The sequence below is a fragment of the Anguilla rostrata genome, chromosome 16 (genome assembly GCF_018555375.3).
Source record: "Anguilla rostrata isolate EN2019 chromosome 16, ASM1855537v3, whole genome shotgun sequence".
NCBI classification, from domain to species: Eukaryota; Metazoa; Chordata; class Actinopteri; order Anguilliformes; family Anguillidae; genus Anguilla; species Anguilla rostrata.
In genome coordinates, this window is record NC_057948.1 from 20,172,341 (window position 1) to 20,199,343 (window position 27,003).

General features: G+C 40.5%; 2 protein-coding genes and 1 long non-coding RNA gene across 7 annotated transcripts in view; 1 reads left to right on the forward strand and 2 right to left on the reverse strand.

The window, feature by feature from the left end:
• Nucleotides 1–1,384: 1,384 nt before the first annotated feature.
• Nucleotides 1,385–16,105, reverse strand: LOC135242189 (uncharacterized). Of its 2 annotated transcripts, none has more exons than XR_010326267.1 (3): nt 15,843–16,105; nt 2,690–2,860; nt 1,385–1,941 (listed from the first exon to the last, which is right to left on the reverse strand). It is a non-coding gene; the product is annotated as an uncharacterized LOC135242189 (long non-coding RNA). The 2 variants fall into 2 exon arrangements; XR_010326266.1 differs by lacking the exon at nt 15,843–16,105 and adding an exon at nt 5,636–5,738.
• sh2d7 (SH2 domain containing 7) lies at nt 5,734–11,389 on the forward strand. Its single transcript, XM_064313154.1, has 8 exons — nt 5,734–6,017; nt 6,624–6,763; nt 7,308–7,471; nt 8,223–8,312; nt 8,800–8,965; nt 9,068–9,259; nt 9,438–10,268; nt 10,412–11,389. The coding sequence occupies exons 1-8, from the start codon at nt 5,837–5,839 to the stop codon at nt 10,454–10,456; spliced, it is 1,809 nt and encodes a 602-aa protein (XP_064169224.1). The 5' UTR covers nt 5,734–5,836; the 3' UTR covers nt 10,457–11,389.
• A 3,081-nt stretch (nt 16,106–19,186) lies between the features above and the next one.
• The window catches only part of LOC135241781 (calcium and integrin-binding family member 2-like), a 40,759-nt gene continuing 32,942 nt past the window's right edge, over nt 19,187–27,003 (reverse strand). For all 4 annotated transcript variants that reach the window (XM_064312456.1, XM_064312453.1, XM_064312454.1 and 1 more), the window contains exons 4-6: nt 24,159–24,306; nt 23,797–23,992; nt 19,187–20,486 (exon numbers count right to left, since the gene is read on the reverse strand). In XM_064312456.1, coding sequence (XP_064168526.1) covers nt 20,465–20,486; nt 23,797–23,992; nt 24,159–24,306 — 366 coding nt within the window. In that variant the 3' untranslated portion in view covers nt 19,187–20,464. The remainder of the gene's footprint in view (nt 20,487–23,796; nt 23,993–24,158; nt 24,307–27,003) is intronic.

The following is a 27,003-nucleotide window of genomic DNA, read 5'->3' on the forward strand; positions in this document are numbered from 1 at the left end:
ATCATTTTTACACTGTGTATTTTTAATATTTTTTTTTAATTAAAGCCAGTTGATAACTCATCTGCGGAACTGGTGGGGACTGCAGAGCTTTTTAACAAGCATGAAATTCGTGGTTTGTTGGACATGAAGGCTGAAATGTAAATTCCGTGTTTGTAGCCTATTTAACCTACCACTTGGGGGAGCTATAAAATCAAGGTCTGATATTTTAACACTACCTCAATTCCTTCACAATTACTGATATATAAACACATGAAACTATGTACATCGTCTCTATGTTAAGCTTTTGTTATGCACTGGGCTATATAGTTAAAAATATAAATTTAATGACGCGTGTGGCATTAATGTACTATCTAGTTCGATCAGTAAAAATATGTATTATTTTATTACTCGATTGATATCAAGCACATTCAGTCATCCATTTTACTCTTCTATATCGCGGTATGGAAATAGTTTCATTGATGAAGTTTTTTCATTCAAGAATCACATTAAAATGTTGAGTCCATTAAATAGGCTAGTTGCATCGGCTCAATTGAAAAAGCTCAATTATACCAAGGTTGTATTTCACGAAAATAAGACAGTAAGTAAGAGTTATCTTTCAACTATGAAGTTTTAAATGTCAATAAATCAGGGAAAGTACACCTAATTTAATGGCCCAAATAATAATAACAATAATAATAATAATAATAATAATAATAATAATAATAATTATAATAATAATAATAATAATAATAATAATAATATTAGCAGATGATAATCTCATTAAACACAAGACATTTAGTATGTCACAAACTGTTGTGTTTCTATCCTGACCACAGTGATAGAGAAATTTCTGTAGATTTATAGTGTGTGCCTGATATGACTGTCAGCCAAGAACAGAAGGTCACCTAGTGGATAACATGCAATAATAAGATACAATTATCACTGGCATTTAGTGGCTGCAGTTGTTATAACGTGGTGTCTGATGCTATATGTTATATTTGTTTAACATGGCACATTATAAAGAAAATAACAACTATATAGCATAATACAACAATAGCATCAGACTACAAATATGAATTAGAGTGTTATAGTACAGTGGAGATAAAATATTGCACCACTAATGGCCCTGTGGATTTCTGCTCATATATCAAGGTGAAAATCTGAAACCTAACCCTGAACTTTCCAGGGTTAAAAAAACCTGAAATTCTCAGAAAATAGCCTCTAAATAAATCATGCTCTCACCATCCATATTCCCACAGGGACACAGAGACAATGACAGGATTTACAAAGAACAAAAAATTGGATATTATTGGAAAAAAAACAATCTGCCTCAAATTCCTAAAATGATAATAAATTCAATTTCAAGGGATCAACATTACAATGCAGGACAAAATGATTCCTTTCCTTGCTGGCTACCGGGTGATGAGTCTCACATTTCTGCATCCTATTGCAGGAAACAAAGTCAAAAGCCTCTGCTGCTTTAAATGACTAATTGTATGATGGACACTATTTGGAGGCTACTGTAATGGAAGATTTTCAGTAAGGCAAAATTAAAAAGCCAATAAGCAGGATTTGTTTTTATGTATATCTTTACTTGACACAGGACATAAAAATAATCAGTACCCATGGAGTAAAAATGGGTCACACAAGGTTCAATACTCAACTGAAGGTTCAACATCATGGATGATGTTTGGAAATCCTTATGTTCCTAATTGGGGGGTGACTCATGACAGTCCTCAATATCTCAGTGATTAATGTAGTTATGCCATTAGGAGCGGGTAATCCAGACAAGCAGGAGCAGCATACTGTAAAAATGTTGTAAAAATGCCATTGAGTGGTTGGAGGGCCTTTTTTGATTTATTGCCATAGAACAGCAGTCTTCTGACTCCCCTTTCTTCCGAGCTGTTTCCTCCACCATACAGTATGCCTTCCCTCCATGTGGGTGAACCCTGGGGGCTGGCCCTAAAAAAGGAGATGATTGTTCATAAAGGACCACTCCAAGGGCAGACTGTTTACCAGTGAGTCACCTGTAGGTTTTGGTGACAGTCACGTATCATTCAGGTTGCGTGACACCCATTCTACCCATGTTGGTGGTCATTGTGCATTGGGCCTTTAACATAGATCTCAAATGAGAAATAACAGATTTAAATTTTTGCCAGTGTAAATCTTCCTTTGTAAAATATTCAGGGGAAATAAAACTGTGTTTCTATGAACTGCAACTCAAAAGGTAAAACTGAAGAGACTGTTCCAAGTTGCTATAGTTACAGCAAGATGTTGTTTATGTTACAGGGCAAACACTTAAAGGAAACACGTTGGCTTCCTGTGTTTCCTGTTTCCTTTCAGTAAACCTAGCGAACATAGCACCTGTTTTATGCCATTAGGCACTCACATGAACCACACTACATTATCTGGAATGACATGTTTGTTCTCAAGTTTTTATTTATTTATTTATTTATTTATTTATTTAAGTGTTTAGAAATCCAAAGCAGTTCAAGAAAAGTGAAGCCAGACTACCACATGAGAAGCAGGCAGCAGCACACATCAAAGTATCTCCACCCCCCCTCCCCCCCACACCCAAATGAATTGAAAGGATGTCGAGAGGAAGGATGAAACTCAGGTCACATCTCACACAGGTTCTTCCATTAGCAGGCTGGGACTAAGCTGTCAGACAACACCCCCAGTGGACTGTCATCTTGCGTAACATGAGCACCTGTTTCCCTGTCGCTGTAGAGGCTGCTCTCAAAGCCTGAGAAGATAACGCCCACTAGGCCCTCTGGGGATGGCTGACTCAGTCTTTTGTCTCCCCACGCCTGTTGGAAGGGACCTTATGAGAAGCACATGACCACACCGCCAAGGGCACACAAATCAGCGGCTCCGGCACCTGCGATCACAAATGAAAAAACCTTCAATCGCATTGGCTACAACGTGCCACGGCTTTGAAAGCACATTATCGACGATATCAAAGTGAACAAAACCAATCGGCTCTGACATTTCACCTACACTGGCTTCCATAATGAAAAACAAAATGAAAAAGTATCGATGGTAATGTTGAGGTCGTATCAAAATCGGCCGATAACAGTTTTAAACAAAGCAGTATAGCCAATGCTTAAATGATGGCATATGTGATATGTTGATATGATGGCACACAATACATGCACCAGAGAGACAACACATTTGATGTAAATTCAGCGAAATGTCACAATGAAATAATAGTTATCTCAATTGTTTTTATTTATTTATTTATTTATTAAAAATGAATAAATAAAGAATCATTTTTACTGGCCATATTCACAGATAAAGCCATGCAGACTCTGTACAAGCAGCTGTTTTGGCTCATGTTCATTTAATAACAAAGTAAATGCTTTGTAATATTTTGTTATACAAATAAAATATGCTATTTTTCCTTCGTAAGTACATATCTCTGCTCATTTACTTCTTCAGCTGATGAGTAAACTTGGTTTGTATTTGTGCAGTAATGTAAAACAAGGCAGTAGCAGAAAAATATTGGTTAGATGTCTATAAATGTGCAATTTTATTAATTCTGAAGTAATTTTCACCTTTCACTGTTCACAGAAGTTTATGGGTCACGATGCCTTAACATGGAATGAAGCCTGCAATCCACTGGTGAGAGCCTGACCTGTTAACCACTAAGGCTATCTCACCCCGTCACTCGGAAAATCAGTTATCTGTGCAGATTTCTGACATTTCCTTTAGTAAATGTCAGCCCCACAGGTCTAGACACACCCTACTGTTCAGTTTCTCAGATTGAAGTCCTCTGCGCAATAAGTAAGACATCCTGGCTAATACTTCTTCTCAGAGAGAGCGTAGGTAACAACAAGACCATGAAGGGAGACATATGTCTGATGATTGCTGTTGCATACAGGATAATAAGTTCTGATTGTTACTCTCGCATATCATCTCTTAATGTGTCCATGCTAAAAAAATAAAATAAAATAAAAACAGACGGGTTGACGACTTTGTATTTGTAGTAAAGATTATTTTACTAATAATTTTTTAAAACTAATTTAATTATTTGCTCCAAGGATAAAGTTATAGTGGTTTTGTTCAGATTCAGATGTAAATTATTGCTTTCAGACATACACCTTTGTATTCACATGCCCCAAGATCATATGCAACCTAAAATGAGACAAACCCCATTATACAATCCAAATATAAATATAAATATTACATTAATAACTACATAATAAATACTATAAATATTAAAAATACATTTATAATATTTATCATTATTATTATCTACTGATTAATGTAATTAATAAAACTTGTTGTTGTTCTTCTCTGTAATGTTGACTCTTTTGTTTCTGAATCAGATCCATACAGATAAAACAAATTTCTGTCCAGCTTGTGACATCATCAGTCCTGGTAAATCTGTATAGGTAAGGGATTAAAATGACCCCCAAAGTCACATCTTCCCTGTACATACTGAACATCAGAGTCAATTTATACAATCCGCCACAACCTTGTTTAGCCAAAATCACGAAGGCAAAATAAAATAGGGTGACAACAGCATGATTGCTGACATAAATAAAACTGCATTGCAAGTGTATCTTAATGTATATATATGAAATGAGGTGGAATAAAATATATAGGGATCAATGGAATTGATTGTGTCCTATTTTAAAATACAAATGGCTGAATTATTTATGTTTCGTGTAACCGTTATACAGTTCTAGTAAATGGCTGGAATTTCTGAGGCTTCTTGTAACCTTGTTACAGGCATGGCTCACTCCTCCGTGGGGAAAACGAAAGGACTGCTCGCCTCCATACGATCTGTACAGTAGAACACATTAGTCATGTACAATGTTATCAGTGTTTCAGTCTCCAACGTAATGGTTTTATATTTCAATTTTACCTTTCTTCCATTGCAACATTTGCCAAATTCAGTAATGTTTTTTTTATAGTTTCTTGTCATTTTCCCTATTATATTTTAACTGCAACACATTATATAGTATGACCAATAGTTTAACATTTAAGACATTTGATTCAAATTTATACTTGCCCAGTAAACTTCATTATCTTGATAACTAATCATTTTAATCCTCAAATCTTCTATAATAAAATATTGAAGGTGTCATTTTTCTTGTGACACAAAGGCACTGTACCACCCTCAAAGTGTAAAACAGCCCCACTAACAATAAATAAATAAATAATAATTTAATGGCAAACTACAGTGATGGTGACCAGAACTGTTACTGAACAAGGTATTTTCTGAATAATTTTTTGCCACACATGCAAACAGAACAAATATTTCTATGGCATCACACACACACACACACACACACACACACACACATATGTCTGGTTTCCTAGTTTCTCCAATTCATAGATGATTATGAGTGCATCAACAACTAAATGTCTAAATGACTTAAACCACTTAATGTAGGCCTAATAATTCCATCAAACACTTGGAATAAAACCACAGATATGTTTCTGACATATCTGCAGAGATTCTAGGCTCCACGAAAACAGTGAAGCCTACAGAACACATATTGCATTGCCTTCTGCAAATGTAACATGAATGGCTACCAGACCAAAGAAACAGGGGGTACCAGACTGTCTTGTAAATGACCTTTTTCCGCAAGACAAAATATCTAGCACCATCACATTTAAACAGAAAAAATAAATGGCAACATACAGTAAGTCGTTTATATGACTTCCTGTCAGTAATTCACGTGATGCTTTGGATTGCTGTGCCTTCACCACTGTCTTCACCACTTACTTTCCGTTCACTGTATGCTCAGGAAACTCTTGCTGGGTGAGAGCCCTACTTACTTCAGGGTTTTTTTCTGATGAAAATGGGAAGCATATTTTGTTCCGTTGCTCAACACCTTTCCGAATGAACGGAAACACAAGTAAATGTCACCCCGTCTATATTACACAAAGTTGTTCTTTGCACCCCCTCAGAACGCCCTTCCTTACATCTGAAGAAGCGGCCATACATGAAGAGACAAGCAGTTATTTTAATCGCTACAAAATGAGACTCCGATCAAACCGTATTCATCAATGCCTCACCACAGGTATGTTTCTGGGGTCTGTCAGGGGTATGTTTATTTTTTAAGAATACACATTTCAATACATATTATTAGTGATGTAAACAGCAATTATTTAATTCACTAGGGCAATGTTTATGGTGAAACAGATTATTTTCTTCTGATTCTGATGAATTGAGTCGACTTACCTTTGTCTTGAATTTCACACAGAAAACTATGTCACTCACTCTCTTTGTAAACTGTATTTTTTGTAATTCAATGATAAGTATATTTATATTATATAATAAAATATTTGTTTTGTGCAACACCCGTGTTTTCTGTGGGCTGTTGAAAGAAAAATCTCCCTTAGGAAAACTGTTTCTGTACGGTAACAAATATCATAAAACATGGAATTCCCACTACCACTTTTCTGGTTGGGCCAGTAAGCCCTCATCTGTCCTTCAATCCAAATCGTGTCTAGTTTTGTGGTGGTATTGGGGTCCAATGTACGTGCATGTGCTTGTAGGCTACAATGAGACATTACAAAAAGGTTTGTGGGTCCCCAGCCAGTGTGATACACGTCTCATGACCCCGATTTGTGATATGTTTATTTATTGTGATTTAAGGAGAGTTTGTGCTGTTGGTTGTGTTTAGGGACTTGGTGGCACAGCTGGCCCTGCTTAAGACCACATAAGCACAGTCTACAGCTGTGTTGCTTCCCTGGGAAAAACTCAATGGATGAGAAACGGAAAAGGGCTAATACATTCCAGACCTGCTTGAGGTTTCGGCGGATGGTAAGATACCTGCGCCAGTGCGTATTTTATAGTGTTTCATCTTTTAAGAGGACCTTATTGTGCAATCTTTATGTTTAAATATTGTGGGAACAAAGCTGAACATATTACATATTATTATAGTAACCAACCTGCCAAAAGTATTGATAACTGGCCAGCGTGAAGAAACTCTGTACAGTGTCTATATTGCATACTGTAACTACCAGTCAATCGGTCCTGCCATGATGCGTTATTAGTTTAGTATAATTTGAAAATGAAAACAGCTAAAAAAAGCCAATGATTTTCTTGAAGCACGTTTAAAACATACTGAAAAGTAGTATATGTAAAACACAGGTGATACTATCAGGCCATTAGGTAGAGGCAGCCATAAATTATGTGCGAGAATTCTGTGTCAGATTATGTGTCAGAGAAGCGGGAACAATGGAACCATTCAGAGGGCTGATCGCACCGGGTGACGCCTCGCGGAAAATAGGCAAATCAGCGGATGGCGGACGGCATGGTCTCAGACCTCAGCGGCACACGTTTAAAACCAATGCCCTCTTCTCAGGACCGCGCCAGAATGGAGCAGAAGCGCTCGGATGGAGCGCGAGTGGAGAACACGGGGGGGAGGCTGGAGGAGCTGGCCCTGAGGTGGTTCACCGAGACGCAGGCCCCCCTCATTCTGCACGAGGGCAACTTCCCCGCCTGGTTCCAGGGGTTCATCACCAGAAAGTAAGCACAACTGAAGACCTTCTGAAGGACACGCTGTGTGTGTACGAGCAGTGTCATAGCGAGTAGCCTACAATTTAATCTTATCCAATTATTTGGAAAATAACTTTAAATATTTTGACATTTATTTTGAGTGTATATAGCAAATAAATAGTTTTATTTGTCATATTTGTGTTGCTGTTCCATATCAAACATCGGATCAATTTGTACACATTGGTTACCTTCTGATGTTAGCCTCACAGGAAAAAATGAGGCATAAAGCAAACCATTTATAAAATCTTTTTAATTAGGGGATGTAAATTGGCAATTGTATGCTGGAAAACATTTTGTATCAATAACAATAATACATGGCTTATGATAGTTGAGAACTAAAGAAATCCCCGGAACAATTCTTTTAAAGAGGTACCCCGAGAGCCTTTATCTAATTGAACATGTATTAGAAGAACCATACTGCATGTTAGGCATTAAGTGGAGTGAACCAGTTCTCAATGAGGCACTGGAGAAAATAAGGCTTTTAAGGAAATTGATATGCAAGCAATTATTTTAGAGAGAAAAATGTTCCTGCTATAAAAGATTGCTTGCCTGTTTGTGGCTCAGTCCACAGTCATACTCTTGCCTACAGTGCAACAAGAGTCTGAATAATGACCCTGAAAAAATGACTGACTGACAACACACAGTTAACAGGCTTCGGCCAGAATGACCTGACTGTGACATCCAAGTGGTAACCACCTGCTGCTGGTCATTTTTTTAACAGGGATGCTGAAGCTAAGCTAACAGACAAGCCGCTGGGTTGTTTCCTTATTCGACTAAGTGACAAAACCATTGGATACATCCTCTCCTACAGGTGGGTATTGCTCACTTTGCCAAATCATGTTTTGGCAATGGAAACCAAAAAAAACAACATTATTTTGGTTGGGGAAACTTTGTTCTGGTTGCTTTGTCTGGTCAAAGACTATTTAAAATGTCTGTGTGCTATCTATTAGACCTATTTACAGCTTAGGTGAACAGTTGTGGTTTGAGGGTGGTAAAATAGTGGTAACAGTGTTTTGTGCAAGCTGGGCAGCCAGTGTTCCTGCCTATAGAAGGCCCTGCGGAGATGGGCCAATGAGGAGCCAAGAGGCACGACCAGCCAGAATTTGGCAGCTGTTGTGCTACACAATAAAGTCCCTTTTGTTGTGCTCTGTAATTCACTGTAAATGACCATTGTTGCAATATCAAGGACCTAATGTATCTACTGTTACTGAACATTTTGAGCTCTTCAAATATGTGAACAGATTTCAGATGAATACATTTAAATCTAACAGACCTTTGTCTCATCTGTTTCATTTCAGGGGACGTGATCGATGTCGCCACTTTGTCATAAACCAGAACAAAGCCGGGCAGTTCATTGTTTCGGGTGACATTGAGACTCACAAGAATCTGACTGACCTCATACAGCACTACAGGGCAAGCCCCATCGAGCCCTTCGGCGAGTTTCTGACATCATCCTACTCAGAGGTGAGGAGTGCTACCATCCACCTCAGTTCCAAACTTACGTTGGGCAGCAGTGCCATTTACAGTGTTCCCTTTAATCTAACTGACTGTGCTTTTTCCCTGCAGAGCTCCTCCAGTGAGATCTATGACGTGATCCAGGGAAAGCTCAGAGAGAGGCTGGTCAGTGTGGAGGCTGTGAGAAGCCTTTGGCAGCAGCGGACAGACCACTCCCAGGGCCACCCACCCACACTGCCACCTAAGAACTACAACAGGAGGCCAAACTCACCCGTATCCCTTGATATGGACGACCCCCCTCAGGTACTGGCAGCCTAATATCTAATGAGTCCTTTGCTCCTTATATAGACGCTTTCATGTCACAAATTCAGATGTTGCAACACACACACACACAAACACATACATATGAAAGTATGTGTATATGTACATGGATAAGTATACTCATAATTTACAAATAAATACATTATGTTCATGTGTGCAGGCAGCACCCCCACTTCCCAGGAGGGCTCCCTTCCAGTCAAATCATCTTGGCGGCTCCCTGGACGAGACGAGCACCTGGCGCAGCCCTGTCCTGTACGCTCAGCTGCAGAAACAGCGAGCCGATCAGAGGGAGCAGCCCCCGCCGACCACAGAAAATGCAGGGCTGGACGGGCCCAGGTCACTCCCGGTAGCCGGCCCCATAGCGCAGACGCACAGGCCCAGGGACGGTGCCTCCCTGGCCCCAGACATTGTGTACTCTGAGCTGAGCCTGGGGAACTGCAGAAGCAGGTCCTTACCTCTGCTCGACAGCGACTCGGGGGAGGTACACTCCTTCAGGCTGAGCGCCCCTTCTTTCACCCCCCCACAAGTCTCACCCAACACCTCCAAAAAAGGCGGGGTCCAGGCGTGCTCTCCCTCAGACCAGCGGCTTCTCTTCAGACCATCCGCTGGCAGCAGCGACAGCTTAGACAATCCGTGCGACAACCCTCTTTACCAGCTGGCTGGCATGCCACGTGACGCCCGAGAAGGCCAGAGGAAGCCCCAGGGCCGAGCACAGAGTCGCCCCCCCATCTCAACACCCCCTCAGGATGAAGGCACGTACGCTGAGGTCCCGTGTGAGCCCCTCCCCTGCCCCTTGCTCAGTGACAATGCCTACGAGTTCATCCCAGACAAAGACTTCAACAGCAGCCCCTTCCACGACAACACTTACGAGCTGATCCCAGAGCAGGGCATCAAGAAAGACGCCCGGCCGGTCTCCGCAGATCACAGCAGGCTTTACGAATCAATCAAAGACCAGCAACCCAAACACGCTGATGCCTACTGGAGCTCAAAGGTAAGACTAGCTAATATTTGTCACAAAAAGATTTTTTTAATGAAACACAGTGAGCTACTACAAATAGATGGTGCAAACATCATCAGTCTGCATGAAGGAAACTCAAAATAACAGGATGGAAATGTTTTGTTACCTGTTCACAGAATGACAAAAGGAGAAGATTCTTTCCTGAACATAAGAAAAAATGAAGGTTTCAGGAAGAAGACAAACACTTGGAATGAACCCATTCAAATGAACACTATGGGCTCTATTTGGAAACCGGCGCAAAGCGGTACCTAGCGCAACGCAAGTGTCTTTGCTATTTTCCGACCGACGCAGTTGTCATTTTCCCGTCCAGCGCCCACGTTGTTTAATGTTTAAATAGCAAAAGTACTTGCGGCGTGCGCATTAAACTGTGAGCTTAGATCGTTAAAATAGAGTCCAATGTCACCCTACCTTTCACTGTCAGCTGAAACCTCGACATTCTGTATAAGGAAACAAGCACAACTTTGGTGGACACTACAATAAGATTCCCTTCAGAAAACCATCTTGCAGATGAAATACTGTCTCCAGTGAAGCTGTTTCCTATTTTTATATTTATTTAATATTTCTTCTCCGAATAGCTGAGATACTGTATGTACTTTATTTAAACTGGGGAAATTAAAGACACTTTTTCATTTAAGAAATGTGCTGTATTGTGAAGGCTGGCCATTTTTGTTTGTGTCATATTTAGTGTAAAATATGAGCTATCTGGTCACTGGGTTGTTAATCACACTTATTTCATAAACTTAAAAAACTTGAAAACTTGCTGTATGTGAGGGAGTTGCTGGTGCTGGACACTCTTTAGAGTGGATTAATTATTTATACTGAGAATAAAATTGTTCTTGATGACGATTAATCCACGATCCTTAAGGTTTCACTCAAAATAAAACTTTCAAACGTGGTTTTGGTACATTTAGCTAAATATAGATATCATTGGACTATCATTATTGTGTAATGGCTGAACAATCATTTTTAGCCATTCTGTTTTTTTTCTTTTTGGCCAAAAGCTACATTAATTGCTTTCTAAATATTTATTTAAATACCGTAGACAGAATTCAATTTTGTCTTTCAATTGTAATAAAATGAACTACTTTGTGAAATGATGGTCTTTTTTGAGTTACAGTGTATTTCGTCAATGAAAATTTCATCATTTTGAATATATTATTTATTTTTTTGTAACTGTTTTCCATGAGGAAAACCCCATCATATTAAATTTAAAAAAAAACACCTTTAGTGCATTTATGATCAGTCTTTTTGTGATCATAAAGGTGTTAGCCATGATAGTTATTTTTTAACTCAGTAAAGCATGTGGGTTAAAACACAATCCTGTCATCTGTGCTTGGCCCATGGAGAAAACAGCTTTACCCCACCAGCTAGTGCTGCCTTTTCCTGGAGATCAGCCCACAGTACCCCAATACTGTGTGATATATACATACAAGGGAATGCGGTTTTGTGAGGCCCATGGCATTAAATAATCTCCTGCATGGATCGTCAGTCACTTGTTGATTAATACAGTCGTTTTTTCTCTAGACAGAAATCTTTTTGATTTACTCAGCTAATGACTGACAGCACACAACTGCTTCACCCACTTCAGTATTCATCATACCTCACTCTCACCATTACCGGACAGCAGCCGACTGCACTGCCAGTTCCATGGTGAGATATGTGTCTCTATATGAAGAGAAAGCCATGCAGTCTCTGTGCAGCGTTCTCACACACTCCTCTGTGTGTCATTTCTGATGTGTGTGTGCCTCACACACTCCTCTGTGTGTCATTTCTGATGTGTGTGTGCCTCACACACTCCTCTGTGTGTCATTTCTGATGTGTTTGTGCCTCACACACTCCTCTGTGTGTCATTTCTGCTGTGTGTGTGCCTCACACACTCCTCTGTGTGTCATTTCTGATGTGTTTGTGCCTCACACACTCCTCTGTGTGTCATTTCTGATGTGTGTGTGCCTCACACACTCCTCTGTGTGTCATTTCTGATGTGTGTGTGCCTCACACACTCCTCTGTGTGTCATTTCTGATGTGCGTGTGCCTGAATTTTACTTTGGCCTCTGCCTTCTCTCTCTCTGTTTGTTCTACATCCCTCCCTGATGCTTAACACCTGAACAACTGAAAGAAGAGAAATAAGTGAACCACATTTTCAGACTTTGTTTCAGACTTTAGTTTGCTCACAGTCTTCATTAAAATAACATAAGTGAGATGGAAAATGTTGTATGAACAGAAATGGAAAGTCTTGGTTGTGCAAGTGTTGGCAGTTCAGATCACCTGGGCTGTTGCTCAAGACAAAGATCAGCATTGCTGAATGTCATGGAGGTCAGCTTATAAGTGTTCCGTCTGATTTTCTTTCCGTCAGTACATAGACGAAGTCAGGTTTCATATTCCTGTTGTGTAACAGCAGTTATTTATGCAAAGATGTTTCAACTTTAAATTTAAATTTGTTTCCACTACTGATGCCTCATCAGTTCTCATAGTACAACATAGTATTAACATCAGGGCTTACAGTACTCAAAATGCCACAGCTTTTATTTTTCGGGAAATCAAAAGTAGTTTATGATTACAGCTTTCTAAATTGCTACACCCAAACATTAAAGTGACCATCTGTCATCAGGCAACCTGACGCAGTCCACCTACGTACATTCACCATCTGGTGCCAGGGTGTGGGGTCACATAGGGACAGAGGTAGGCCAATGCAAGTCTCCAGGTGTCTCTCTCTGCCTCAGTGTCTTTCACTGCCAAATGAAAACATTAAGGATCTTCTTCTGCCACAGCATTTACATACAGTACATGCACTTTGCATATATGATGGATATAAAAAATACTTTTTCCCCACCCCACCATAAAAATCAGGATGTGAATAACCTAATTCCACTATTAATGTAGAGCACAAACATTATAGCAGAAAATGACTGCATTAAGCCTTTATGTTCTCTATAATTATGGTAAGCAGAGACATCAACTCAACAGCTGGTCACTGCCAACTCTGTGGTCTTATGTCTTCAATTCTCTCCCCAATTTTATATGAGAAAGGGTGAGAAAGATCTGCAGTATAATTTCCTCTAGGTCTAATGATTTTCCACTTACACATTACTGACGGGAGAAATTCTAACATAAAAAATGCAATCCAACCCTCTGCCGCCCTTTTTGAAACTGCTGACGCTATAACTTCCATTTTCATGTTCTTTGAAACAGCAGAGTGGAGATAAGGCTGAGAATTTGCATGGTGGAATTTCAGTGCACAGTGAACATGTTTGCATACACAAGGGATAATTCTGTCTGTTAACACTGAATAATGCTGTGATGCAGAGCAAGTTTAAATGGTATTTTAAATGCATTTTATTGTTTTTTACTATTTTTGTGCATGTAGCCCATAGCTCATGTCAGCTATCATTAAAACCAAACGTACGTAAAATATAAAAAAATTATTAATTTATTTATATTTTTTGAGGGACCCCGTCAGTGAGGGTGCTTAGAATCATCGTAAACACCCCCCCCCCACCCCCCACCCCACGGCGCCCCTGAACCCTGAACCCGAAGCTCCTCTCTGCACCATTGTGCCCAGCTGGGTCTGTGGTCTGCGGGCATAACTCCGCCAGCTGTCAGCCCCCTGGACGCCATGTTCTCACAGCCTACATGTAGCTGAATGCAGAGCCCCATGCGGAGGGTAATGAAAACACTAAATTACACCATACAGTCGAATCAATGGCCATCCGTGCTGCTGCAAAGCTGCAAGCTGAGAGTTTGGGGGTGGGGGCAAGGATGACGAGTCCCTGCTTTTTCACTCCTGAAACTGTGAGGACTTATATAAAGGACGGTAATCATGGATGAAAAAATTTACTTTGATATTGTGACAAGTTTTCCAACTTCTAGTCGGTATCAATGAATAACGGAATAAATTGCTTTAATATGGTGCATTATCCTAGGATATCAACGATATTTAGAATGAAGAGGGCATGATGTGACTCATTACGGTCTGGGCATGAATGGCTGTCACAGGTACTGGCTCGCTTGTCTTCATTGATGATGTAACTGCTAATAGCAGCAGCAGAATGAATTCTGAAGAGTACAGAAGAAATTTCACCATGTAGAAATGTCAACACTTTGTAATGAAGTTTGTGACCCCTTAGACATGACTAGGTGCCGAGTATCTTCTCTGGTGATACCCTTTTACCATACAGTATGTGAATTTTTTAAAATTCCAAATATAACATTGTACAAAGCCAAAAAAATGTCTTTGTCTCAAACATTATAGAGCTCATTATATATACATATATATATAGTGAGCTCCATAAGGTGAATATATATACAGACACACACACACACACATATAGGTAAGTGTGTGTGTTTATGTGTGTGTGCATATATGCGTACATAAATTGTTGCTGGGAGGGAAAAATTTACAGCGCTGTCTCTCCCTCCGGAAGGATTCTACTTATGATTTACACTATCATATACAAACTCTGAAACAGAAAATCTTGTCAGGCAAGGACCTCTTCATCTAAAGAAGGTTATCAACATGTCACCAATGACCAAATCAGTATGTGTAAACAAGTATTTATGGGATGCTGCAGCCATAAATAAAGCAGGTAGACATCAACATCAGCGATGGTGTAATTCAGCAAATAATAATAAAAATATCTACCATAGTGTCAGTACAATTTTCTGTGGACGTCCAGTAGTATTTCCTGGTGTAGCAGACATGCATTCATGTCTGTAAATTTCTATTTCAATAAGACATAAATTGGGTCTTATTTGCTGCATCTGGGGTCATAATACAAAAAGAGAATTATACTAGATATTTTTAAAACTGTGAGTGTTGACAATATCTGCCTGATGGTTTGTTCTTGTTATATTTAAAAACACATAATAACGAAATAATTTTAAGAATGGGACGGCAAATATTTCAACAGCTTGCTCATTTGTATATCTGCCCGTTATTGAACAGAACTGGTCCATATGGAAACAAAAGTGCTTCTAGCAGGCAAATTGGCGCCTACAGTAACATCAAATTGTTCGGCACATGGACTGTGGAATTGCGCAACCTTTAAAAGGGCGCAGCATTTGTTCTATCAAATGAGCCAATGAAACTACGGAGGCCATCTCCAGGACCGCTCGGCGTGACATGGTTGCGCAACTACAGTATATAGCAGGCCAAGCAGTATAATGTGAATCAACGTTCTTATGGCTGCTTTACAGCCAAGGCGACTGCCTGGCAGTATCAGGTCCAAACAGAAGCGGCCCTTTTGGAATCTAGCTAAATCAGCAGATGTTCTCTGCGAAGAGGGTAATTAATAAAGCTGCCGCGTCAGCGTGATATTCCCCTGGATTTTAATACAGCTCTCATAAATGGAGCTGGAAGTAATAGGACGATGAATTAACTGCATATTAGTATGGGCTGTCTTCCCTAATGACCACATTGCAGATTTAAAAAAATGTCAGATCTCAGTTTTTTTCTGCCCTTTTTCTTTTATATTATACACCATAGTGGCAATTTCAAACGTTACATAACCTTGACAATAAATCGTTTTCAATTTGAGGAAATTCGCTTACCATCTATGTTCCGCTCGAAATCAGATCCATACCCCATGGCCTCCTGCATGCGTTTTATGGACTTGTGATGTCATCACTGAATTTCACGGACAGTGCAGGTTTCTGCTGATGGAAATTTACTGTGCCTTCACGCGCCGATATCTAACTCTTGATCCATAAAGCTAATGCACGCATAACTTTGTGCACGCAGATAATTCAATGCGTATAGCCTACATTTTCAATGTACATTAGCCTTGCTTCAGTTTCTAATGCTTTCGACAGTATTGGAAACCAAAGCACACAATGGTGATGTCTTCTTAAAGGGCAACCAGTTATAATAAAAATAAAAGCTATCCCGCTAAAATAAAATAAAAAATTTGCCATACAGTTTGCACAATCACACATGTGTACTGTATTGGCACACACACATACACACACACACAGTTTATTGACACTCATTGAAACCTACACTGTATGCCAACACCTACTAATTGAACACAAAAAACGAACCCTTACACAAGAACGGAGTGGGGGCGGGGGAGTATATGAACCCAGTTAAACTTGACCAGCCAGGCCCTGCGTTAGCTAACCCCTCAGAAAATCCTTTGTGTTTTCAAATCCACTCCAAACCCCTGGCCCCTAAATGAGAGTGCGGTGTAAATCATCTTCACGCTAATATGGTCAAGGACAGTTTCTCTGGCTTCCCCGGGAGCAGATTTACTGTGGCCCTAGCGTGTAGAGCTTAATCAGGCTTCTGGATGCTGATGCAGCTCACCCGTAATGATCACACTGTGCTTAAAAACTCATTACAGGTTATACGAGAGGATGTGCAAAGACATAATCACTTTCTGATCTTTATTGTCAGGAGGCGAAGTGGAGACATTCAGCTGAATGCTTTGAATAGTATGGGGATTAAAGGGTGCATCTGGGGTAAGGGGAATATGGTGGCTAAAATGAAATTCTACTTGGGTTACCAATCTTTGCTGTTCCTCTCTTACTGTGTCAGACTAGCTGTTCTCCGAGCACAATGTATGCAGCTGTTCAATTTAACAATCCCATAAAAAAGTGAACAGAAGTGTGAGTTTTTTGTGTGTATTTTTTCCTTGCCATAGTCTTTATGGTAAGGCAAGGCAGCAAGAACAGCAAAAATTTATGTTCCGCTGTTTTAACGGACTGATCAGTATTCAGACTATTTACAAATTTTCTTAAAAAAAGAAAATAAAAAAGAACATCCATTAACAAAATTGGATTGTACACTGTACCAATATAGAAGCTCTACGTTACATGGAAACTGATAAAGTCAAAAAGATGGCACAGAAATGACATTAAAATTCACTAGGGATTTCAAATTATTTTCAGCGAGTCTCAGTGGCACTTAGCAAAACCACTGTGGTACTGTGCAAGCGAATACTATAGCCTGCGGGGTTGCCAATAGTTCTGCATTAGCTTGGACGCCCTGTATTTCAGCCCACAATTGTTTTTACCTTACACAACACCTTTCTCCGGCAGTTAGCACTCTGGCAAATAAATGTGGGGTTTCTTTCTGGTTACTGTGTGCCAGAAACAGAATTAGGTCAATAAATAATCAGGATTAAATACCCCATGGTCCACTATATCATCAGCTTTTCCCCATTCACAATATTGAATCTGGCCATCTTAGAGTGCATCACTCTATACTGTCGGGCAAGTGAATGATGGCAACCCTAGTGGAGATGCAATATATGCACACTGTTATTTAAGTATGGTCAGAATCAACAATATGACTGCTAGGTCAGATTTAATTTTTCACCTACTGCACAAAACTAATATATACTAAAATATATGATAAAAAAAGATTTTTGGCAACTCTACCAGATACATGGAACATTAATTATTGTTTGAAATACTTAATTTATGTTGGAGCTTTTGCTGTATTTTATACATTTATAATAGCTATAGTATTTGTTGAGAAGTTGTTGCTAAGGATTTAAAGGTGAAAAATAGTTAAATAGAATAATAATGAAGTCCTTTAATGGATAAAAGAAGAAAAAGCAGAAGAAGGAACCCTTAACAAGAGGCCTGGCTGTACTCATGCACGGTGGTGCTGTAAGCAACGGCAGGTCAGCTGTAATGTCGACATCAGGAGCAAAACGTGGCTTGGGAATTTGGCTTAGAATCAAATGGTGGACGGAAGTGTCCTTGATCAAGGCCCTAAACACGATCTGGTTCTGTAAAATAGTTCTATAAGTGGATACAATGCTAGCTTTGGTATATTTTACTTAGAGTAAGTCTTCTATTTCAGCAAACAATAACACATTAACTTGAAAGCCTGGGATGTGCTACATGTCTAATCTATACAAATAGATTTTGCCACTATTACAAATGTATCTTTTTACCTTTATTACATAATGTTTGATGTTTGTACCACGGGGAACACTTGTTGTTACTCTTCTGTCCCTCGGCAGTTTGGCGATTTAAATGATCACAGGGCACTCTCTTTAATAGATCCCACAGAATTTACTCATGCATGGGAACCTACATTTTGGTTCTGCTTTTAAAGTGTAATGAAATTGTTAATGTACTGGAAATTTCCACTCCGTTTCACAGGAGCAGAGTTCTGGTCACTGTTCTTTTTGGCACGGTGTGTTAAGTGGCCTAGTGAATTTCCCAAGTGGTAAATTATATTTGGTCAAAATATTTCTCTTCAACATGAATCTATATGAAAGGGAGAACCATTTTGTTTATTTCTTTCAATTGCATCTAAAAGGGAGAGCAAAATTCAGGGGGAAAGTACCTTAGTCTGATTTTCGCTCAGGCCATTATTTTTAAAGGAAAGTGAAGTTAAAGGGAGATGTACATTTTATTTTGCACTTAGAAAGCACACTTCATTTTCAAATTTTTTATCAATTTACCTTCTATCTAATATATGTTCTTGCTTAATTAACTGTTTTGGGTATCATCAACATTCATAAGCACAGTTTGTCAGATGCTAATGTTAATGGTAATAGTGGCTAACTGAGCTAAGAAATGTCCTCATGTGACAACTGCCTGGTTGTGACACAGCTAGGAATGGCATTTACTGCTGCATGGTTATGTTGGTATCAGCGTGAAAGCAAACAAGTCACTGTCTCACTGCCTTGCGCAGATGTCCACAGCATACTAATCAGAATATTCTGACAGGGGTCTGACTGATTCTGGCCTGCAGCAAACCATGCAAAAATCAACCAAACCCATTTCCATCATTGATGCACAAAGGGACTTTGCAAAGGAAATTATGAATCAAAGGTGTTCAACAAAATCTCTATAGCATCTCTTGTTAGTTACCTGTGAGTGTCATGGTGAGAACTGTTTTACAGAGGAGGAAAGAAATTTCTGGAGACCATGTATTGCTTTCAAAAGTAGATTCATTAAGTCAATAAGCAACAGAAAACTCATTTATTCAAAGTTTAGCCAAATGGTCTATATCACATCAAATACTGGAAAAGAGGTGTATTTAGGGACTGCAATGTATATGTAACATCTCAACGTTAAAGACGGGAAAAAAGTTTATTAAAGCGTAATATAAAGATGGGAGACTTCTGAATGATTGGGTGAGTGAATGAAGTGGAGATGAGGGAGCCCTTCCTTCAACTGGAGAACAGTTAGATATGATTGTCGTCATGCTCCAGTATACAGTATTAGCAATACTGGAATTAAAATGACACAGCAATTTGCAGCAGGGAAACGGAAGCATTCATGCATTTCATGGAGAAAGATTGCATAGCGGTTAAACGAAATGAAATCTTTTTTTGTGTCCTTGGTGCCAGTGCTGTGCTTTTTTTTTGCTATCCCCTTCATTTTGTTTTCCTTGGCGCACACCGGGTTTACGAGCCGTCCTGTCTGGTCATATGTGGAGTGTCCAGTTCTCAGCTACAATGTGCAACAGACACACGCTGCAGTGAATACTAAAGAAAAAAAGCCAAACAGTTCAGGCACAGATGTGCAGAAATGTCCCCCCAGGTGTGGGACAGTGTTGTTCAGGAGGTATCCATAAAGCCCACATCACTCTTTCCTTTTTCTTTCTTCTGTTCTTTCTAAAGAACACACAAAATGCAGGTTTCATCTTTCTCTTGTCAGAAATCACAGGTTGTGTTTCCCATTAACTCATCGTAGCTCAACCAGTTTTAAGAACCCTTTGGGGCAGGGGGAGAACAAAAGCATGCATCAAATTTTATCTGTGTGTTTATTTCCCAAATCCTTTTCAGTGGAAAACGGTGAAATGGCACAAAGGCCTGTGCTTCCTTCTTTAAAAAGACAAAAAAAAAAAAAAACAGATTCTGGAATCCGAGCCCATGTGACGATTGGCCACTGCCGAGTTACGTTTTTGCACGGATGCACCTCAGAGGCGGCCCAGAGGTGAGGGAGAGCGCAGACAGGCACTGTGCTGTAGTCAGGGTGTGGTCAGGGGCGCGGTGAGGGGGCGGGGTCATGTTCTCTGCCGTGGTCCGCTGGCCAGGGAACAGCACGCCTGCCCTCCTCAGAGAGAGACAGCTTCTGCCGCAGAGACGAGGTGGGGTTCTGCCATCAGCCCACGCCAAAGCAGGAGTCCCGGTCTGCTGAGGTCAAGAGGACCCGGTCACGTCATGTGACTGGCCCGCACCTGGATATCCTTCCTGTGAGCCCTCTCAGATTCGTATATGGAAGGTGCTGGAAGACAAAGGAGACAGATTGTGAGACATGTGCAAACCCTTTTATGTCAACATAGACATGAGATGTTGGCATGTCAGCATGTTTCAAACATTTTCTAACAGATGATATTCAGATATGTCCCCCCTAAAAGAATATATTAAACTCCACTTGTGACGTGACGCGATTATTCAATCAGCTGTCCACACACTTCGTGTGAAAAGGCTTCTTTACACTTTGAGAATAATAGTTCTTAAATGGCAAAATCCCATATGCTCAATAGGCAGTTCAACTGGTATGAAAAAGCACACAGTATATGCCTCATTAACAATATATTTTTAATATATAATAATTAAACTCAGATGAAGTCATAAAAAAGACCAGATGGCTCTTGATGAAGTTCGGCAAATGAATTACACTGAAACAAATACAAGTATGGGAAACTATATTGGCCGTAACTATTTAATGCCAGCTTTTTTACATAAAGCATCTGTGTCTCTCTCAAACAAAAGTAGGATTGTAGGAAAATCACAGGTAGTGCTAATTTTCACATTATAATGTTGATTTTATAAATATCAGTGCGACGGGACACAAGATACCTAGAAGATATATGGTAAAAAAATCTTTGACCTCCTATGGAACAGTGTAGGAATGGAGAGAGACCATTTTTTAGCACCTGACAACGCAAGTTTAGTTTCCCTCGACATGTCATTTAAATATGTGCTAAACATCATAGCTGTGACCCATTACTGACAATGAATGGACCTGTGTAGTCTGCATGCGGGGATTGATGGGTTCTGTGTGGGGTATGGAAGGAGGAGCAGAGGAGGAACTTTAGCGGTGCGTCCGCACACGGCTTCCTGAATCACTCTCGTGCTGTCCAGTTTGTCGCGCTTTATGAGATCACCGGGCAGATTAATCTCCCAGGGCATTTCATGCTTTTCTTGGCTTTTCCATTTAAAATCGTTATGTGCCACTCTGGTGCCGGAACGAGGCCGACTGCCTTTAATGATTTACTAAGCAATTTCCCGGAAGAAAAATGTGCCCAGTCCCAAAGAACAGATCACTCCACTGGTGCCAACGCAGAGTGCTAATGCTCCCATTAAACTACAAGCACTGCGCTAATGGCTACGCTTCAGTGTGAAATAGAGTTCCAAGACAATTTTCTCCCTCAGGTTGGTCTTTGATCCGGTGACCGCACATGCCACGCTGTGTTGCAGCAGAGGATCTTGGGAACTTTGCTTCTGCCAAAACCATGAAATAGCAAGTCTTTCCATATCCAGCCAAGAAAAAAGAGAATACATGTAATACATATTAGAAGCATATTTTATATATTCTATACTTCATGTATATCTATTTTAAACAGTATTCTCAAACAGCAAGCCCTTTCTTTACAAGCTCATTGTCCCTTACTTGAATTCCTCAAAATCACAGTAAGAATAAAAGGGTATTTTTGCAGTTCTAACAGAATCACCAACATACATGCAAATTGCCACTGCAGGACACATGCACATCTGTGACGCTCTAGCTCTCTGTAAAATTGTGGCCCAGGGAGCAGAAACACCATAAAATGTGTTCTGCAGCAAAATTACAGTCCCGAGCAAGCGGCATGTGGTTCTACAATGTGGTGGGCGATGTGCAAAAGGACTAGTCCAATAAAGGTTGATGAAACGTTATATAAAGGTTGATGAAACTTTATAAAATCCTAACTGTAAAACAATAAAACCAGCTCACAAAGAACACTCCACCAATTAATTACACCATAAACTGCTAATGTTTTATAATAAATGGGAATCATGAAATAGAATAAAATGTTCTGCATCTATGATGTTAAAGGAGGATACATAAACGGATTAAATATGATAAGCAATGTGTTCAATGCACAACGAGAGTGTTCTCTGAAGCCTAGATTATTATCGTAAATAATGATTAACACAGCAGAGAGGTTTCCTCGAACACAGTAAACACATTTCCTAGATGTAGTCTGGCCAAATGAAAAACTGTCAACAGACGCAGACTGTGTCCTCAGGTGAAAGTACTTTCTGTCTCCTGGTGACCAAAGACAGAAAGTACATATACTTAAAGACATAGACTATTTAGCAAGAGCAGAGAGAGATCATCAGCAAATTAAATATTAGGAAAGTCTTTCACTCACTGTGAATGAGTAGATGTCACTGTGCAGGACAAAGTTTGTGTCTGAGCCCAATATACTCTATCAAAAAAATGTAACTGGCAATTTAGCAGAATGTGGCCTTTGCATTCCTGCTCTGGTTGTTATTAACTAACTATTCAATTGTCACAAGGACACTTTACAGAAAAATAGGACTACATTAAAATAGGAAAACTTGGAAAGAATCTAAAAAATGAACAGCGAATGGAACAAAAAAATACTAGTGAGAATAAATACCTGTTGGGAAGAAATCTCAGGAGAATTCTTCCAGTTATTGCTGCATAAAACATCCCCTATCTCCTCAGCAGTCAAAGACATGCAATCAGTTGCCATCACTGAGAGATGCGGCTTTCATCCAATCACTGCTAGCTGTCCTGAGGTGTTCTCTGTGGCAAGTAGTGTGAACAATAGTCCCTGGCTTGCAGGGAAGGGAATTAGAGGAATGCATGTGCTTCAACTGCAGCGCTCCTTGCATTTGTTCGGGTGGTATGCTTGTGATACAAGAGATGCTGTGAAAAACTGAGTTAGGCAGGGTACAGCGCTGCCATCTAAAGATGCCATGGGATTCTGTCAGTAAGCAATGCAGCCTTCAAGCACACACACAGAACATAAATCAACCTTAAACGATGCCCGGGGTCTCTTCTAGTGAGCAAGGAAACAGATTATGCCAATCAAAAAGGTGAAATGGGGTTTAAATCCAATTCAAAACAACTACCGTGACTGACAGGTTCGTTCCAGATAGCCCCGCCCACATCACTCAACCCTCCAGCGATGTGGGTTTTTACTAGCGAGGTGCTACTGGCTGGGCTGGGTCTTCAAAAGGAATGCTGTGATGGATGGGTCTGCCATAAAATTCCCTTTGATCAAGCTCTGTTCACCTGCTGAATTTCATACATCTCTTACTAAAAGCAGCATTACGCAGAACTATTTAAACATCCCATCCAGCTCAGCTTACCTGATTTAATCTTCAGCTACCTGCAACCAGGAAATGATTCTCATTTTTCTCATTGAATGGACACATAAAGGTGACTTTAGAAGGGCAAAGAGCAAAACAGAACTTAGATTCTGAGATGCTGGAAGGCCTGAAAGGGTGAGTGGACTATGTACTCAACAATCTGCTCAGCCACAGGGGTTTGAAATGAGGGCCATTTCAGCTGGTACCTTAAGAAGTCAGGAGCCCTGGAAATCATGTTTTCAAAGTCGGCGAACGAGAGCTTGCTGTCCCCATCCAGATCCGCCTCCTCGATGGCCTTCTCGCACACTAAGTTCACCTCCTCTGGCGTCAGTTCCTCCCTCGTCAGCTTGTTCAAGGTTTTCTCCAGATCCTCCTTGCAGATGAAATTGTCTGTATTGAAGTCTGATGAAATCAAAGCAAGAGATCAGCACAAAGATAGCATTAAGTAGCATCTATTAATCTACTTGAAGGGGTTATGCTGCTAGACATTTTAAACAACTGTTTAAAGACAACCAGTTTTTCTATTAATTCACATTATTACAGCATATGACCACAGAAACCAGCTCACCGTATATCTTGAAAGCATAGATGGCCTTAAGTTCTCGTGGAGCCATTTCGCTGAGCACAGAGAACATGTCAACAAAGTCGTTGAAGCTGAGATTCCCTTCTCCGTCCTCAGAAAAGGACTCCACAATTCTGCTCCTGAAGGGATTCTCCTGCAGAACACATCAAACAGAGAAAGGCCCGTCTCAATCCTAGGGCCTCACTGATGTGCTGAACAGTACACAGGAGGAAGAGGAAGAGGAAGAGTCGGGGAGAGGCCTTAGAGCAGCTGATCTGTTAGTGACTGCTTTACAGGGCTAATAAAGCAAAGCTGTGAAGATTCTCCGGGAGTGGTCACCAGTCTAAAAACCCAATCAACGGTCATAAATCTAGGGAGTGTAATTACCACTGAGCGCAGGTTCAAGGAGAGAGCAGGGATTCGGTGTTAGGAGCCAGAGCCTCCTGGATGCAGTGAATTAGGAGGCTGTGTCACGCACTGGTGTGCACAAATACAACCCTCAACAAGTAATCAAGTGCTATCATCATTATGTAACATATGTAATGGAGCTGAAACTATGTGTCATTGCCGTTGAAACATGATGGCTATACAGTGAAATCCAGAGAAGGGAATGAACATGTGTGTACAATAATACGGGTGTGAAACAGAGGAAAAGAGACGATTACAACTGTGTTCAATTCAAGAATCCTGTGGGCTGTTTGAGGCATATGTGTGTGTGTGTATGTGTGTGTGTGTGAGTGTGTGAGAGAGACAGAGAGAGAGAGAGAGAGAGAGAGAGAGAGCAAGAGAGGGAGAGAGAGAGAGAGAGAGAGTGTGTGAGAGAGAGAGAGAGAGAGATAATTTATCTATGTTTTAATCCATTGTGCATTTCCCCACGTGTTCAGTTGGTGCTGTATCCATTCTCTTCGATTTGAATTCACATTTGCAAGTTGAGTTTTTTATGAAATAGCATTTACATGTTTAGATTTACGTGAGTTAAATTTCTATTTTAGGCAACACCTACACAAATAGGTGGTATACAAGGCGGGCTGACACGTAAGTTGTCTAGTCTATTTTCTGGGTGCTGGGTTCATTTTGACATGTAAGTTGTCTAGTCTATTTTCTGGGTGCTGGGTTCATTTTGATTCCTTCAAGAGATTAACCAAGTCTGTTTTGGGCTGAGAAAACCCAACCACCTCCACAAACCTCACAGAGTCTCCACGCCCTTTGCCCCTTGACTAGTTATAAACCAGCACAATACTGTGCAAGATTTCAGTCACTTAGCAGATTTCACAAGACTAACATAGGAAAATATGCAAAACTTACAGGTTATGCATCCTGCTCAAAAATACACTAGCATTGATCCATGTGGGATTATAACCTATGAACTTCCAGTTGTGAATTGAGCTCCCAATTCACACAGTTCCACACTAATGTATTACACAGCATTGAAATTCCCCAGTATCTGTAAATAAACAAAGATACTATTTCTAAGCACAGCTCCCTTTTGTTTCGAGCTGAACCTTAAATGTAAAGCCTTCAGGGTTTGCAGTGTTTCAAAGGCTACAGATCTCACTCACGGTTCCTGAGGGTGAGCTGATCAAAGACGATGTTGGTGTGTTCTTTTGAGCAGACAGGGGTGCCCCCAGATCTCACATTGGGCCCCACCATGCCAGCAACCCCATCCCTGCATGATTAAAGTACAATTTTGAGGACCCCTGTCAGTCAGGACCCTTGGAATTACCCTAACTGTCCTTACTTATATGGTTGTTCTCAACAAAACTGCACGTCATCTATTCAGTATGTGTGTGTTTGTGTGGGTTTATGGAGTAGGGGGCAAGTCAATCACAGGAAATACACACATTGCACACATTATCAACCAATACCTAAAACACACACAGACCATATCCATGTTCATATATATGCTGCAGTCAAGCAAGCTACACGGAGGGGCATGTCAACAGTGCAATGGATTGCTCCTCGTCCAGCGAAAAGCTAATTAACACAGATATCACTCAGGTACGGATTGTGATTAATGTCCCCCATGATGCCATTTGGAATTTGCATATCGCCGTGGTGATAGAAGGTGGTGGTGATGAGGGGTTGGGGGACATTAATCTTTGTTCAAGTGGTCGCAGTTCAGTTCCATCCAGTTCTGCTGAGGCTTATATTCCTCCACCACTGTACCACACCCCCATCCCCTAACCCCCCTAATCTCACCAACCCCCAACCACCCAAGCATTTTTAACATGCAGGCTCCATTATGCGTTACTGGGGGAATATATTATCCCCGAGTCCTTCTAAACACATAAGCCGCAGGGGAGGGGTTGACGGATGATTGTGTTAAAGTTCTAATCCATCATGGAATTGTGCTGTGAGGGCAGCAATATAAAAAATGGGAACTGCGACACGCGCGTGTTAACATGCACGCTGCGGCTGCCTCTCTCAGGATTCACGAGCCGCATAAATGTTTATATCATTTATGCAGCTCATCAGCACACGCCGTATCCCAGCACCCTCTTCAGCTAGCTGATTCAATTTAGGGGTGGGGGGTGTCAAACAATCTATTGCACCATTCACACAGTGGGCATGTGAATACAGTAGCAATTCATCCAGGAAGAATCATACGGTTAACCGGCAGTCCTGATTGGTTGGACACATTTAATAGAGAAAGCGGCAAGCTCTGGCAGAGTAGGAGGCAGCCAGGACATCAGGGTTTGATGCATGCAATTTTAATTGGGACATTACATGGCATCGCTTCCCACTTATCTGGCCTAGACTAATGAATGGTCCTCCTATTATTTCCCTTTGAATTATGACTTCACTGCTACGGCAGTTTTGCTGTTATGAATAATGCTATCATCTCTCCAAT